General features: G+C 36.7%; 1 protein-coding gene across 1 annotated transcript in view; it reads right to left on the bottom strand.

Moving 5' to 3' along the window:
• The window catches only part of FSTL5 (follistatin like 5), an 813,440-nt gene that overhangs the window by 593,130 nt on the left and 206,166 nt on the right, over positions 1-14,144 (bottom strand). The window contains exon 3 of the mRNA XM_007955717.1: positions 9,118-9,314. Within this exon, the coding sequence (XP_007953908.1) occupies positions 9,118-9,314 (197 nt within the window). The remainder of the gene's footprint in view (positions 1-9,117; positions 9,315-14,144) is intronic.

Raw genomic sequence — 14,144 nt, forward strand, 5'->3', positions numbered from 1 at the left:
GAAAGAAGGGTTGCCTATACACAGAGAGACAGCTCAGGGGGCAGGAGTCCATGGAGGGATGGACACTGGGAAGAAGTAACTATGGGGAGGAAATGGGAGGGGAGGTGTTGCATTGTGGTAAACTGTGTTCAATGTCATGAGACAAAGTATATGTGAGCTGCTGTATGGAAAATTAATTTGCTCTACAAACTTTCACCCAAATCACAATATATATATATTTTTAATTATTATTATTATTATTGCCAGTTGCCTTCAAGTCAGTTTCTATTCCTGGTGACCCCATATGTTGCAGGGCAGAACTGTACTCCATAGAATTTCCAAGGCTGTGATCTTTTGGAAGCAGATTGCCAGGTAATTCTTTTTCTGATGAAACTCTGGATGAGTTTGAACCACCAACATTCTGCTTAGTAGTCAAGTATTTAACTCTTTGCATCACCCAGAGACTCCTGTATTTCAATATTCCAGTGATTTTAGTATTCATGTAAATAATCCATCCAAAGGATTTCTACACTCTTTTCCATGACAAACATCATGAACTTTCTCTCTTCTAATTATTTTTCCTCATGTTACACTGTAACATGAGGAAAATGTGTAAGAAGCACATGTTATACCTTAAGCCTTTTCATCCTGAAATCTTGATCACAGACATGTCACTTTTAGGTCAGTTTTAGGAAAAATGTGTGTTTTTAAGGCCACAAATCCTCAGAAGGAAGATTGGGTAATCTATGTCCATAGTGATACTTCCTCAGAAACCCAAGGACAGGTTACTATGGGTTGGATCTGACTCAACAATAGTGAGTTTTATTGTGGTATTATGTAACTCAATGCCTGACTGAACTAGATATATATTCAGAATTTAGGGGAGATACCAGATTTATCACCATGATTTTTTAAAAAAGAGGATACATTTCTGCACATGTGTCAAGATTTTACAATGAGTTATTAATCCATTACACATACTTTAGAATATTAAACCAATTTGCAGCATGTTGCTGAAATGCTTTTCATTGGAGCGTTCTGGAAGCTAAGATTTTGCAATACAGCAAAAGAGACTACTGAATTTCTACTGTTGAAGGAGACCATTTAAGAGAAGAAAGAGAGAGATCTGGATACCAGGAATGATACTCTGCTACATGTTAAAAGCTGGGAACTGGAGCTAAGGTAGAACCCTGAATAAGTAAGGTTTCACACCTTCTTGGAAGAAACTTCAGGAAATGTCAGATTTTTCTTTTTCTTTGAAAGAAAGAGTTACTGCCAGAGTGAGAACTATATATACTATTTCCTTACTCTGAACATGATCAAAGCAATGTAGCACAGATTTGGAAAAAGGATATACGTCAACCCAGAATTATGATGTATTTTGTTATACAAATTTAACTAAATAAAATAAAATAGGAGCTCCCATCTAGCAGCTCCTACCTTATAGAGATCTATTGCAGAGAAGATCTCAGCCCCATAAGGTTTCCAAGGCTGTGATTTTTGGAAGTTGATGGCCACGACTCTCTGGTTCAAAGCACCAACCTTTCAGTCCTGTGTTAAACCATTTTCATGACCCAGGGCCTTTAGTAGGAGGATTCAAATATAAGTATTTTGCATTATATTACAAGGAATTTGGAACACCCAGGGAAATCCAAGAATTGAAGTTGCCTAATAGAGTATGGCAATGAATCAAGGATGTGGAAAATGGAACACATTCCCTTTACAGAACACAAGAAAAGTGTAACTAGGAAAACTCAATCCAAGCCATATTTAAATTTGTGATTTGTGTAATATGGAACATAAAAGGACCTTCCAATCTCCTTTACAGATCTTTAGTTAGGTCCATGTTGCTTTTTTGCAGGTGAATATTTGTTTTGTGAAGCTTAAAGAAGAGTATAAAGGGCAAAAACGTTTGTATTATAGTAATATGCAATTAAAAAAATACATAGCTTAAATATGTAAGTTGTTTAAATGTCATCAATTAAAATGTTTCTTCTTTCATAACTCAACTATATGTCCCTGTGTCCAAAATAATGATCTTAAGAATACTTGGATAAACTTAGATCTTTGATACATCAATAGATGGAAGGATAATTTATGGTAATACACTACCAGAGGCTTAAAATAAGATATATCTGATCTTTATCCTATGGTCAATTCTATCTACCATAATATCTATAAACAAATGGGCCCTGTACATTCTGACAAAAAGCATATCCAATATTATATGGTTGCAGAATGACAATATTGAGTTATATATAAAACAGAACTCTTACATATTAATTAAGTTCATGCTGGTTATATGAGCATCTCAAATGAGATATATCAATAATTAAAATTCTATCACTTATTTTTTCAAATCATTACTTCACCATTTTTTAGTTATAAATATTGGTTTGTTTGTGTTTTTTTTACATATTTCAAAAATGTGTACACAGATTTCTGGGTTCTAAGGACTGTTAATTAATGTTATCTATTTTTTTTTTTTTTTATCTCCCATCATTCAACTATAAACATTAAACAAATGTGAAGGCTGAGTTTGTTTGAAATATACATCAATAGATCATCCTCTCTATATCACTTTAATTGTTCTACTGATTCAAACAATATTCCTTCTCTATCTTCATTATTGTACACTACAAAGTTAGTGAAGTTAGACCAAAAAAATAATTAGAGCTAAAAATTGCTTTGTGTGCGCCATGTGCTGGTTTCTAAACACCTTACTTATTCTAAACTATGAAATACCTCTTGTTGTTGTTATTTGCCGTCGAGACAGCCCCTACTCATAGCGATCCCTCCTTGGGTTTCCGAGGCAGTATCACTACGGAGGTAGGATTGACCAACCTTCCTTCCGAGGAGTGGCTGGTGGGTTTGAACTGCCAGCCTTCTGGTTAGCAGTCAAGTGCCTTAGGCACTATGCTACCAGAGCTCCCATGTAATACCTAGAACTGTAATTATTGCCCCTTTTAGATAGGGAAATTGAGATTCATAGAATTGAAGTAACTTGACAAAAGAAAGTACCAGAGCAGAGATGTGAATCCAAGCACTACAATCTATGTTCCTAACCATTATGCCCTGATCATTTAATAACATTATGTTCTGATCATTTAAAAGATTATTTTTGAAAGGTATCTTTTAAGTTTTCCTCAAATTAGGGCCACATACTTCTTTGCTATTTGCATACTCGTTTGATCTTTTAGGGCATTCTAATGGCGTAGTACCTAAGGCATTTGACTGCTAATCAGAAGGTTGGCAGTTCAAATCCACCAGCCACTCCTCAGAAGGAAGATTGGACAATCTATTTCCGTAGTGATACCGGCTTGGAAACCTAAGGGGGGGGGGTCGCTGTGAGTCAACTCAACTCATTGGCATTGAGAGAGTTTTTCTGATCTTTTAAAGTGCCTATTCCACCTCAGTCTTTGTTGATTTCTCCTCTTTAGCTGTTAACTGACTTAAATCTTCCAGATCCTCAGTGACCAATGATTTTGTTGACAATTCTTTCAGTGTTCTAATATCAGTTTTAACAACTTTGTAAGATACTTTTCTCATGAGAAACACATAATTACACTTAAAATAAATTTGTTTTATTTTAATTAAGACTAAGTTTAAGATTAGAAGAATATAGTTACAGATGCTTTTGTTAAGCTAGAGAGGGAGAACATGGTGAAGAGCCGATTAAACGAAATATACTTCAGTAACAGAGTAGTTCACTTTAGTAATTTTTTTTTTGCTATGACAAGTTTTTAACTGGTATACTGAAGATCCTATGGTCTTTATCTATTGTTTCTCATTAGGTCTTCTTTCGCTCAGCTAGATAAGCCTCTATGTTTTATTTTACTTGAAAATGTATAAGAGAAACTCCAGAATGTTTCTTTGTTGTGTTGAGTAAGAATAAAATGTGTACAGCCAGTTTTCATGCTGCATTTATAAAACTTCAAAGCCAAATTATGTCCTTTAATTTTCACTTGGGACTGGCAGTATCTTACACTAATACAGGTTTCTCCCATTACCCAAAAGTAGAGCTTTTTTATGAAAATTTTTGTAAGTCAAAATGGTATAAAGAGAAGAAGCAATTATCATTAATTTATATGGGAAAATTATTTGAGCATTTCACACTCAAAAAAAAAGAAAAAAATTATCTACCAAACTGCACCAAATAACATATAAAACCTAAAATAACACTAACCTATAGTCTTCATAGACACACTTCAAGACTATGGTGGTTTGATGCTGAGATGCTGAGTGTAGTCTGGGGGAAAAGAGCTTGGAAAGGCCACTCTCATGTGCCCTCTGCATTTTTAATGGCTCATTGCAAAACAAACACTGAATGCTTGCTTCACTTTTTGCATTTTTAATAAAAATGAAAATCCTCTTTGGATATCTTTGGGTTAGCAAAAACAAGTACTAATGTAGGTCTTTTGTAAAAGTTAATTGGTTTAACGTAAACTCTTGAAAAGTGGGGGATACCTATATATCCCCTGTTAATAATAACTTATAAATTAACAGATATGATCATTTTCCTTTTACTTTTTATGCATTTTAAGTTAAAATGTTTAACACATCATGGGGTGTGGTAGTTATGTTTGTGTGTCAACTTGGCTGGGCCTGGTTGAGTGGCTGGGCAGCTGATGTAGTTGTTCTGAACCATGATGACATTGGCAATCAACTCCATGGTGGGATCTACCACAAACAGCTGAGTAGCTGCCTTTGGAATGTGGTCTGCTTCCTGTATATAAGGAGAAGCTTTGGGAATGGTCTCTAGCCTTTGGCACGCTTGGACCCTGCATGTAGCCCTGTCGTTGCTCAGCAGCCTGCTATACTCTGCTGACCTTGGGACTTACAGTGGACTTAAGTTAATAGCCTGCCATGTGGTTTGGGGATATTGGTACTCTGCCGTTTTACTAGTCAATGTTGGGGCTTCTCAGCCTCAACAGCCAGCAGCTGTCTGAGTGAAGAAATGCCTCTAGCTCCAGTGGGCTGGGAGCAGGAGGCAGAGCTGGACCCCAAGGTTGAGGGGCTTTCACCCAGCCCCTAGAGCTTGGCATTTTGAACTTGGACTTCAAGCCTCCAAATTGTAAGAATAAACCCCTGTTTGTTAAGGTCATCCCATTTGTGATATATTTCTTGTCAGAGTGGCACTAAGTAACCAGAACGTGGGGAATACTACATCCAGCTGCCCAGCCACTCAAACAGGCCCAGCCAAGTTGACACACAAACTTAACTACCACAGTCACCAAGTTGATTCTGACTCATAGGAACTCCCACTGGGTTTCCAAGGCTACAAATCTTTCCCTCATGTTCCTCCCACAGGGAGCAGCTGGTGGGTTTGAACCACTGAACCTTCTGGTTAGCAGGCAAATGCCTTACCCACTACAGCCACCAGAACTCCCTATCCTAACTAAACCAAACTTACTGCCATCAAGTCCATTCTGATGTATAACGACTCCCATTGAATTTCCAAGTTAGTAAAACTTTGTTGTTGTTGTTGTTGTTGTTTGCCGTCGAGTCGGCCCCGACTCATAGCGACCCCTCTAGGGAAGTATATTGTCTCATCTTCCTTCCATGGAGGGGCTGGTGGGTTTGAACTGCCAATCTTCTGGGTAACAATCAATATCTTAAGCACTGCCACCAGAGCTCCTTTCTATCCTAATAACAGTGTAACAATAATAATAATGTTTGATGAGCATCAAAAATAGCCCCCATTCATTACTAATCATCATATATTTGCAATAGCATAGGTGGCATGAATTCTACCTCTCCAGGTAACCAGGCAACCCTAGCTTGACCTCACACCTTTCTCTGGATACAGTAGCCCTGATCTCATTGCTTTCACACCCAGATCCTCGCTCCATACGTCGGAGGAACTTGTCACACAGCTCAGGTTGCATGGCACAGAATCAGCAATGCGGGCAAGGTAAAGCTAGGTCAGGGCTAGGGATAGCTGGGTTCTGGGTAGATATCCCATGGAGGTCCAGTGTCACTAGGGAACACTTGATTATGGAGAGTGCCCAAGTGGTGACCACACAAGCTGTGTGCAGCAAAGCTGGGTCTGAGCCTGCAGCTTCCCACTCAGCCTAGGGCCCTGCTAGGCCCAGCTGAAACCTGAGACAGCTCCCTGGCAGTGGTGCAAGCAACATGAGGCTGCCCTTTCTGTACTCCCCATGCACTGCCATCACCTCCTGGGTTCAGTTCAGTGTGACACCTCTGGAGTCTGGGGATGTTTGTGGGGGGAACACCTTCCAGCTGCTGCAGGATAAGTCAGAGTTGAGGCAGATGCCACTTGGTCCTTTCCTGTCCATGCTCTCTGTGTTTGTGCTTGCGGTGTAGTAAATTACTTAGTGTGGCTTTTCTACCCATAAGTCTTTGTAAACTCCAAGGTGGGATTTGCTATGAGCAACTGAGGAGCTCCTGATTGCTAAAGTTGTCCACCTGGAGAATTTCTGTTGGGAGTGGCACAAAACAATGTTCTGGGAGGTTCCCACTCTCTCTCAGATGCTTAGAGTTCTGATGCTATGATTGGCTAGGTTGACCACTCTGCTGGCTCAAAAGGAGGCCTCCTAGAGGCAGAACTCTCTCTGACTGCTGGTTGAGGAGGACGTGCTGCTGAAAGAGACATGTGTTACTGAAAGAGACATGTGCTGCTGGGAAAGAGACACAAGACACACGCATTGCTGAGACACCAAGGAACATGCACTGCTTGGGAAGAGACTGTGAGAGACTTGGCTGAGAGACAGTGGACTAAGAGAGAGGCTGAGCATTTTTTCCTGAACTTGAATTGTAGCCTGGTGCTTCCCTAATAAACCTCATAATCTGTGAGTTCTGCATGGCCAATGCAGTGAATTATCGAACCCAGGAAAGAGGTGATGGGTGCTTTGGGAAGAACAATTGGAGAAAGGGCTGGAGGGAGGCATGTCTGGCCTCGCAGGAATAGGCCTTGGGCTATTGATGGTGATTCTGTCATCCTCTTGTGGGATTAGAGGAGGTCAGAACATGTGCCCTCCTTGTCCTTTTAGCAGTGCTCAATGAAAGACATGTGGACTGGTTTATAATTATGGATTGTTCATAAGTTGGATATTTGTGACCCCTGGGCTACCTATATATAATTGGCATACTATTTTTTTTCCTAGTCTCACAGCATCATAATGTTCAAATAAATTGGAAGTATGTTTTCCAGACTTAAAACCAAAACCAAATCAAACCCAATGTCATAGAGTAGATTCTGACTCAGAGCAGCACCCATTGGGTTTCCAAGGCTGTAAATCTTTATGGAAGTAGATTTCCTCATCTTCCTCCCAGAGGAGCTAGTGGGTTTGAACTGCCAATCTTTTGATTAGAAGCCAAATGCCTTACAAACTATGCCACCAGGTGCATAAAGCACACATAAATCTAATGTGACTGAGAAAACAAAACTAAACTTTGTAAATGAATATAAGCAGAGAAGAACAACTTGAAAATGATGTAGTTCAAGAAGAGATACTATAGATTTCCATTTACTAGTGATTAGCAATTATTCCTTTGAACTTAGTTCTATGGTGATAACTAGATTGAGCTAGGTCATGGTTTGTGTCCATCCACTGACTACAGTGATAGAGAGATACAGGTATGTTAATAAAAATCTTAAGAAATGAAAGAATATATTATAATATGCCAGATGGACATAGACTAAAGTAATATGACCATTATTTGGTAATGTCAATTGTTACAACATACCATAAAACTAGCCATAAAATCTGAATGGCATCATTTTGTGGAACTGGATTATCTGATATTCTTTTCAAAGGTATATATGCATTGGTAAGCAAATCAGTAGAATCTACCTCAAGGTACATGATGGAGAACATCAAGGACTCAGCAAATTTTGCCAGTGCTACCCATCATTTTCCTAGTCATCCAAGATTAGATTCTTCTCTCCATTACTTTATAGTTCTTGGATATATTTTTGGAAAAATTATTGTGCCCTTTATTTTACATCCACTACTGGGCACGCAACAACAACAACAACAACTGGGCACAACCAGCTCACTCACACACACACACACACACACACAATCAGTTTTCCCAAAATGGATCTGAGGAAAGGCCTGGCATCTAGTTGAACTATTCTATATAATAACAATGTTTTTCTTTTTCTTTTTTAAATTTTTTTTTCTTTGTTTTTAACATATATAATTTGGATATCAATTTTCAAATAAACAAAATAAAGTAACATTTACTTAATATTAAGAATAGATTGAACATAATGTATTTGATCCTTGATAATTGAAAAAGTAGTTCTCTGTAATTCAGGAGGGTTTTAGGTCATTTATTATCATTTTGCTGTTGAGGCGCTTAATTACTTGTCAGCACTATTCTAAAATGCTTTATAAACCAACTTTTATTAACAGATAGAAAATAAAATATTGCATGAAAACAAAAACAAAAACATACTGTCACAGAGTCAGTTCTGACTCATAGTGACCATCTAGGATAGGGTAGAACTGCCTGATAGGGTTTCCAAGGCTGAAAATCTTTATGGAAGCCAACTGCCTCATTTTTCTTCCATGGAGAAGTTGGTGGGTTCTAATTTCAGAACTTTTCATTAGCAGCCATATTATTTAACCACTGCATCACTAGAGATCCTTGCATATTGCACTCTGCACACTGCATAAAACTAAAATATCCAAACCCAAGGCCATAAAGTGGATTTCAACTCATAGCAACCCCATTGGGCTTCCACAGTGATAAATCTTCATGGAAATAGATTGTTCTGTTTTCTTTCTACAAAGTGACTGGTGGGTTTGACCACCAACCTTCTGATTAGCAGTCAAATCATTTATGCACTTCACCATCAGAGTTCCCTCTGCACATTCATAGGCTCCATACCTGGAAAGGTCTGGAAAATTCTATCATACAGGGAAAACGTAATTTCTTTAGGTAGTTATGACATAAAAGCCTGTCAAAAGTAGATCTCTCTTCTTCAACTGTAGTATACTATATAAATCTTACTTGAAATTAACAGAATTTGATAGAGTAGTCCAATTCTGCTCTTAAAAATGTTATTTCTACACTTTTAAATGATATTGATTAAGCATATATTTTATGAAGATAGCATAAGTTCACACATTTAATTAAGCTTATTAATTTAATAACTAGTCATACCTGAGTGAGTTCATTAATTTCTACAAGCCCGTTGCTGTCAGCATCAAAATATTTAAACATTTGATCCACCAAAAGCTTCTTCCGAGATATGTCATCACCTTTAAGATTTTCATTTTCTTGTGTAATGTATTTCTGATTTTGTAAGTTTAAAAGTATGCTTTTCATCTTGCTATATTCAGCTGTCTTGCAGTTGTCTCCTGTAACAAAAAAACAAAGTTGTTCTCAAAACTAAATTTTCAAAAAGAAATAATACATTTTAATAGTATTTAAACTAATATTTTATGCACAGTTTACTTAGTACATAATTTGCGAGTTTATACTTTTTCAGACTTTAGAAGCTATAAAAGGAAAATGCAATGGACTATTTCCAGGATAAAACAGAAAACTTTGAATAGTATCAAATCCCATAACAACATATTTACTTTGTGTTTCCTATATAAGCCAAAGGCATTGGCACTATGAAGGACAAAAAAAAAAAAAAAAAAATGATAGTGCAAAATGACTCCTGTGTTTAAATACATTATCTTAGTTTTAATCCTCCCTATATATCCCTATATTGATAGTTTTAGAGACACAGAAATGAGATGTAGTGAAATGAAATGCATTGCCAAAGGCAAACTGTTAAGATTGTACTTGGTTTTGTACTTAAACTCATATATATCTGGCTCCAAAGCATTTTTAAGCCCAAGAATGTTTTATAGAATTGAATTTGTTTTGAAGAAATCATATATATCATATATATGTGTGTGTATAAAAAAGAAATTACATATAAATATATATATATATGTATATAATATATATATGTATATCCCAAATATTTACATTTTCCTCTTTTAATTAACTATTAATTCTGACCATTCTAAATTCTAATTAACCTAAGTTCATATTATTATTCTTCCAGAATTCTTTCCTTATTTTTCCAATGTTCATTTAACTCTCCATTTAGAGCACTCTGGTGTATAACATGATACATATTTTCATTCTCTATTTTGAAGTTTTAATTTTGTAAATTTCTTCTCCAAACTAAATACAATCTCATTGAAGGAACAAGACTTATAATCAGTGTCTTCTATGTAATAGCCATAGTGAAAAAAAAATAATAATTGCTTGACTTAATGCTAAAAAATAGCCACAATTGCTCTAATAATTTTATGTAATTGTTTTACAAAGGATTTTACTTATAATGGATCCATAATACTGCCTTTATAAATGGTGCATTGAAATGAAATGTACACTGCTGATGGTAAATATGATATTAAAATGCACTACAAAAAAATCAGTGAAGAATGCAATTTGCATGTCAAGTAGTAGGTGCTATATTAACTGTGAATTTTTACAACATTATTTCAACATAAAAACCTATCTGTATAATTGTGTTCAATTTTAACAAAATTAAGCTTTGGCAGCATTTTAAAGGAAGATTTCTAAAGATTTTTAAATATATGTGTTAGAAGCAAGAGGTTGAAAAACAATGTTTGAAGTCTCATTCTCTTTCAAGACAAGATGGAAAACAATTGCTTCTAAAGAGATGAGAAAGTATCTCATTGTTCAAAGACAGTGCAGAGACTACTGTTGTTTGGCAATTTTAGTGTTTAGCAATCCTGTCAAGAAGTTCTTCTTTATACCAAAATGTAAACTTTGTGCTGCAGTTAAGACAATTTTGCATTATCCTTTTCACAGTAAAGAATAATAGAAAGTGTTTTCATAATAGCACAGAACTCACTAACAAAAGAGAAGTAATTAAATTGAGAGACAGAACTAGCAATTTTGGTGTCTGAAAAAGCAGCAGAAAAGGAGCCTTCAGGTGTGTGTGTGTGTGTGTGTGTGTGTGTGTGTATGCAACCTACAGGAAGATGGAGAAGTGTATGATGAAAGAATGGGAAGATGATACTAGACGACTGTGATAGCCTTACACGGGGCTTTGTTACATGATCTCTATCTGTATCTCCATTCATTTCTTTTGGCAGCCAGAGGAGTGATCTGGGACCATAGGCAGTGGAAGTGATGAGAATGTCGGTAAAAGGCAGAGGGAAATAAGACTGAAGAGGTATAAAATTTTTAACTCATATATACAATTCATGGGAAGAATCCTGGCTATCACACTGGAATTTTAATCTGATTGGATCAGTATAGTTATCATAATGCTCTCTATTATTAATTCCTTCATTCTACAAATTGTTTTAAATTTCTTTTCAAGTCTAGACATCTGGCTAGTTTCTGGAAATAAAAAGAGAATAACAGTAAAAGCAATATAAAAATTGCACCTAAGGCATTCACATTCTAGGGTGATGGGCAATAAACAGGTATAAAATTATATGAAGCTTTATAAAATTTATAAATTCATTACAATATCATGTAACAGATGTAGTTGATAATAAATTGATATGTATTATATTAATAATAGATTACATGAAATAGACCCTTCCTATTTACTAGTATTATATGTATGTTATGGTTTGAATTATGTTCCCCTGACATAATTGTAATCTTATTCTTTACAACTGTGACTATAATGTAACGTAATGCAATCATTTTCCACAATGCAATCTAATGTAATATAATCAACCAATAAGTTGAGATCATGCCACTGTAGGATAGATTCTAAGCCTAATTACTTCTGAGTTACATGATGAACAGCACAGATACAGAGAAACACAAAGACACAGGGAGAAGGCAAAGACCAAATGAATATATTCTAAAAGCCAAGGAACTGGGACTACCTACAAAGAGGAAATCAACACAGCCAAGACCTTGATTTGGACTTTTAGCCTATGGAACTGTGAGGGAAAAATAAAAATAAATAAAAATCTGTTCTTTAAAGACCCCTATCTGTGAAACTTCTGTTGTATCAGCACTAAGTAACTAAGAAAAAGCTCTGGTGGCGTAGTGCCTCAGGCATTTGGGTGTTAACCAGAAGGGTGGTGGTTCAAACCCACCCGCCACTCCTCAGAAGGAAGGTTGGGCAATCTACTTCCATAGTGATAGCACCTTGGAAACCCAAGGAGGGGTCACTATGAATTGGATCTCACTCCAGGGCAGTGAGGTTTTTTTTTTTTTTTTTTTTTAGGTAACTAAGACAACACTTTAAATCATTTTTTCTGCAAAAAAAAAAAAAACAAACAAACATCATTTTCAGCATTTTACAGATAAGAAACTAAGGCACAGAGAGATAAAATGGTTGATCCAAGGTCACAGAGCTGAAAAGGGGAAAAATGATTTCTACACACAAGCAATCTCTCTCCTTATCCACTATGTTGTTATGTTGTTGTTATGTGCCCTCGAGTCGGCCCCGACTCATAGCGACCCCTCCTTGGGTTTCCGAGGCAGTATCACTACGGAAGTAGGATTGCCCAACCTTCCTTCCGAGGAGTGGCTGGTGGGTTTGAACCACCAGCCGTCTGGTTAGCAGGCAAGTGTCTTATCCACTATCCACTGCCAAATTTTTGAAAATATTAAATGTTTGCAATCCTTTGAACAGGTATTAGTGTGAAGGGCCAAGGGCTAGCATGGTTACTAAAGAATGTATTTAGAAATTAACCATGACTAATAGTGCCTAGTTTTTATGTGCTGTCGAGTCGGACCCGACTCATAGCGACCGCTTCCTGGGTTTCCAAGGCACTATCACTACAGAAGTAGATTGCCCCATCTTCCTTCCGAGGAGTGGCTGGTGGGTTTGAACTGTCAGACTTCTGGTTAGCAGTCAAGTGCCTTAGGCACTATGCTGCCAGAGCTGGAGGTTCAAACCCACCAGCCACTCTTCAGAAGGAGGGTTGGGCAATCTACTTCCACAGTGATACTGCCTCGGAAACCCAAGGATGGGTCACTATGAGTCAGGTCCGACTCAATGGCATGTAACAACAATAACAACAAGATATATGTGGGGCAATTGGTAATTGGCACTGGATTCATGCAGCTAGGGAAAAGAAATGCTGTCCTGGATACGTTCTCTGCTCTGGGAGGTCAGTATGTAATCATCTCTGTGGTCTTTGTTGGAAATACTGAGAATACACTGATGAACAAGACAAATGAAGTCCTTATTTGGTGATGTCTAGGCAATCTTCCAAAGGAGTTCTGGTGGTATAATGGTTAAAGCAGTCAGCTGTTAAACACAAGTTCAGCTCGGAGCAAGAAAGATGAGGCAGTCTGTTTACATAAAGATTGACAGCCTTGGAAACCATGTGTTCTATTTCTATACTGTGCTATAGGGTCTCTTTGATTTGCAATAGACTTGATGGAAGTGGGCTTGGTTGGTTTTGCTTTAGGCCATCTTACATCCTGCTGATCAAATGCCAATAGGACCTTGCTGATTCCTGAATCTGAGTCATTCTGAGGGCAGTTAAAGAAACATTTGGCTAGGTGAAACCTGTAAGAATGCAGAATCTCTTAAATGAGGATGACTGCAACTGTGTAGCTGGCAGTGCCTCTCCAAGTCTTCACAGATTGAAAATCTTTATAAAAATCCTCACTTTATAAATCTGATACTACAACCAGCAGTTTTGAGCACAGAATAAGTGCTAAAAATTATAGCTAATGAAAAAATCTTTAGTTAATTTCTTTATTGCAAATATATAAAATAAGCATAATGTGGATGGTATTATATTTATATTGATTTTAAAGTGTTAAACTGTGTGTAAGAAAGAGCTAAAATTATCTTCCTTAACAGTAGTCTGAATATATAGTTTTTAAATTACTCTTTTCAGGATTATCTACATAAATGTCAAAAGTATAAGATATAAATTGTATTGTGTTACATGAACTTTAGTTAAATTTTCTTATTATCAACTGTACTGAACCTATATGTAAAATGCAAACTTACTATACATTATTAGTTAATATTTTAGATTTCGCAGTTCCCCAGCACACACACACCCACACAAACACATGCACACAATAGTGTGATTTAAAGAGCCAAGATTTTTTTCCCTAGAACAAGGCATTTTTGTTTAAGTTATTGATTGACTATATTTTATAAGACATCTTGCTTTTATTCTTTTTCCTTTCCCCAACCCTATACACACACAATTTGG

Source organism: Orycteropus afer, unplaced genomic scaffold (genome assembly GCF_000298275.1).
Source record: "Orycteropus afer afer isolate SDZICR_OR568_19922 unplaced genomic scaffold, OryAfe1.0 scaffold00535, whole genome shotgun sequence".
NCBI lineage: Eukaryota > Metazoa > Chordata > Mammalia > Tubulidentata > Orycteropodidae > Orycteropus > Orycteropus afer.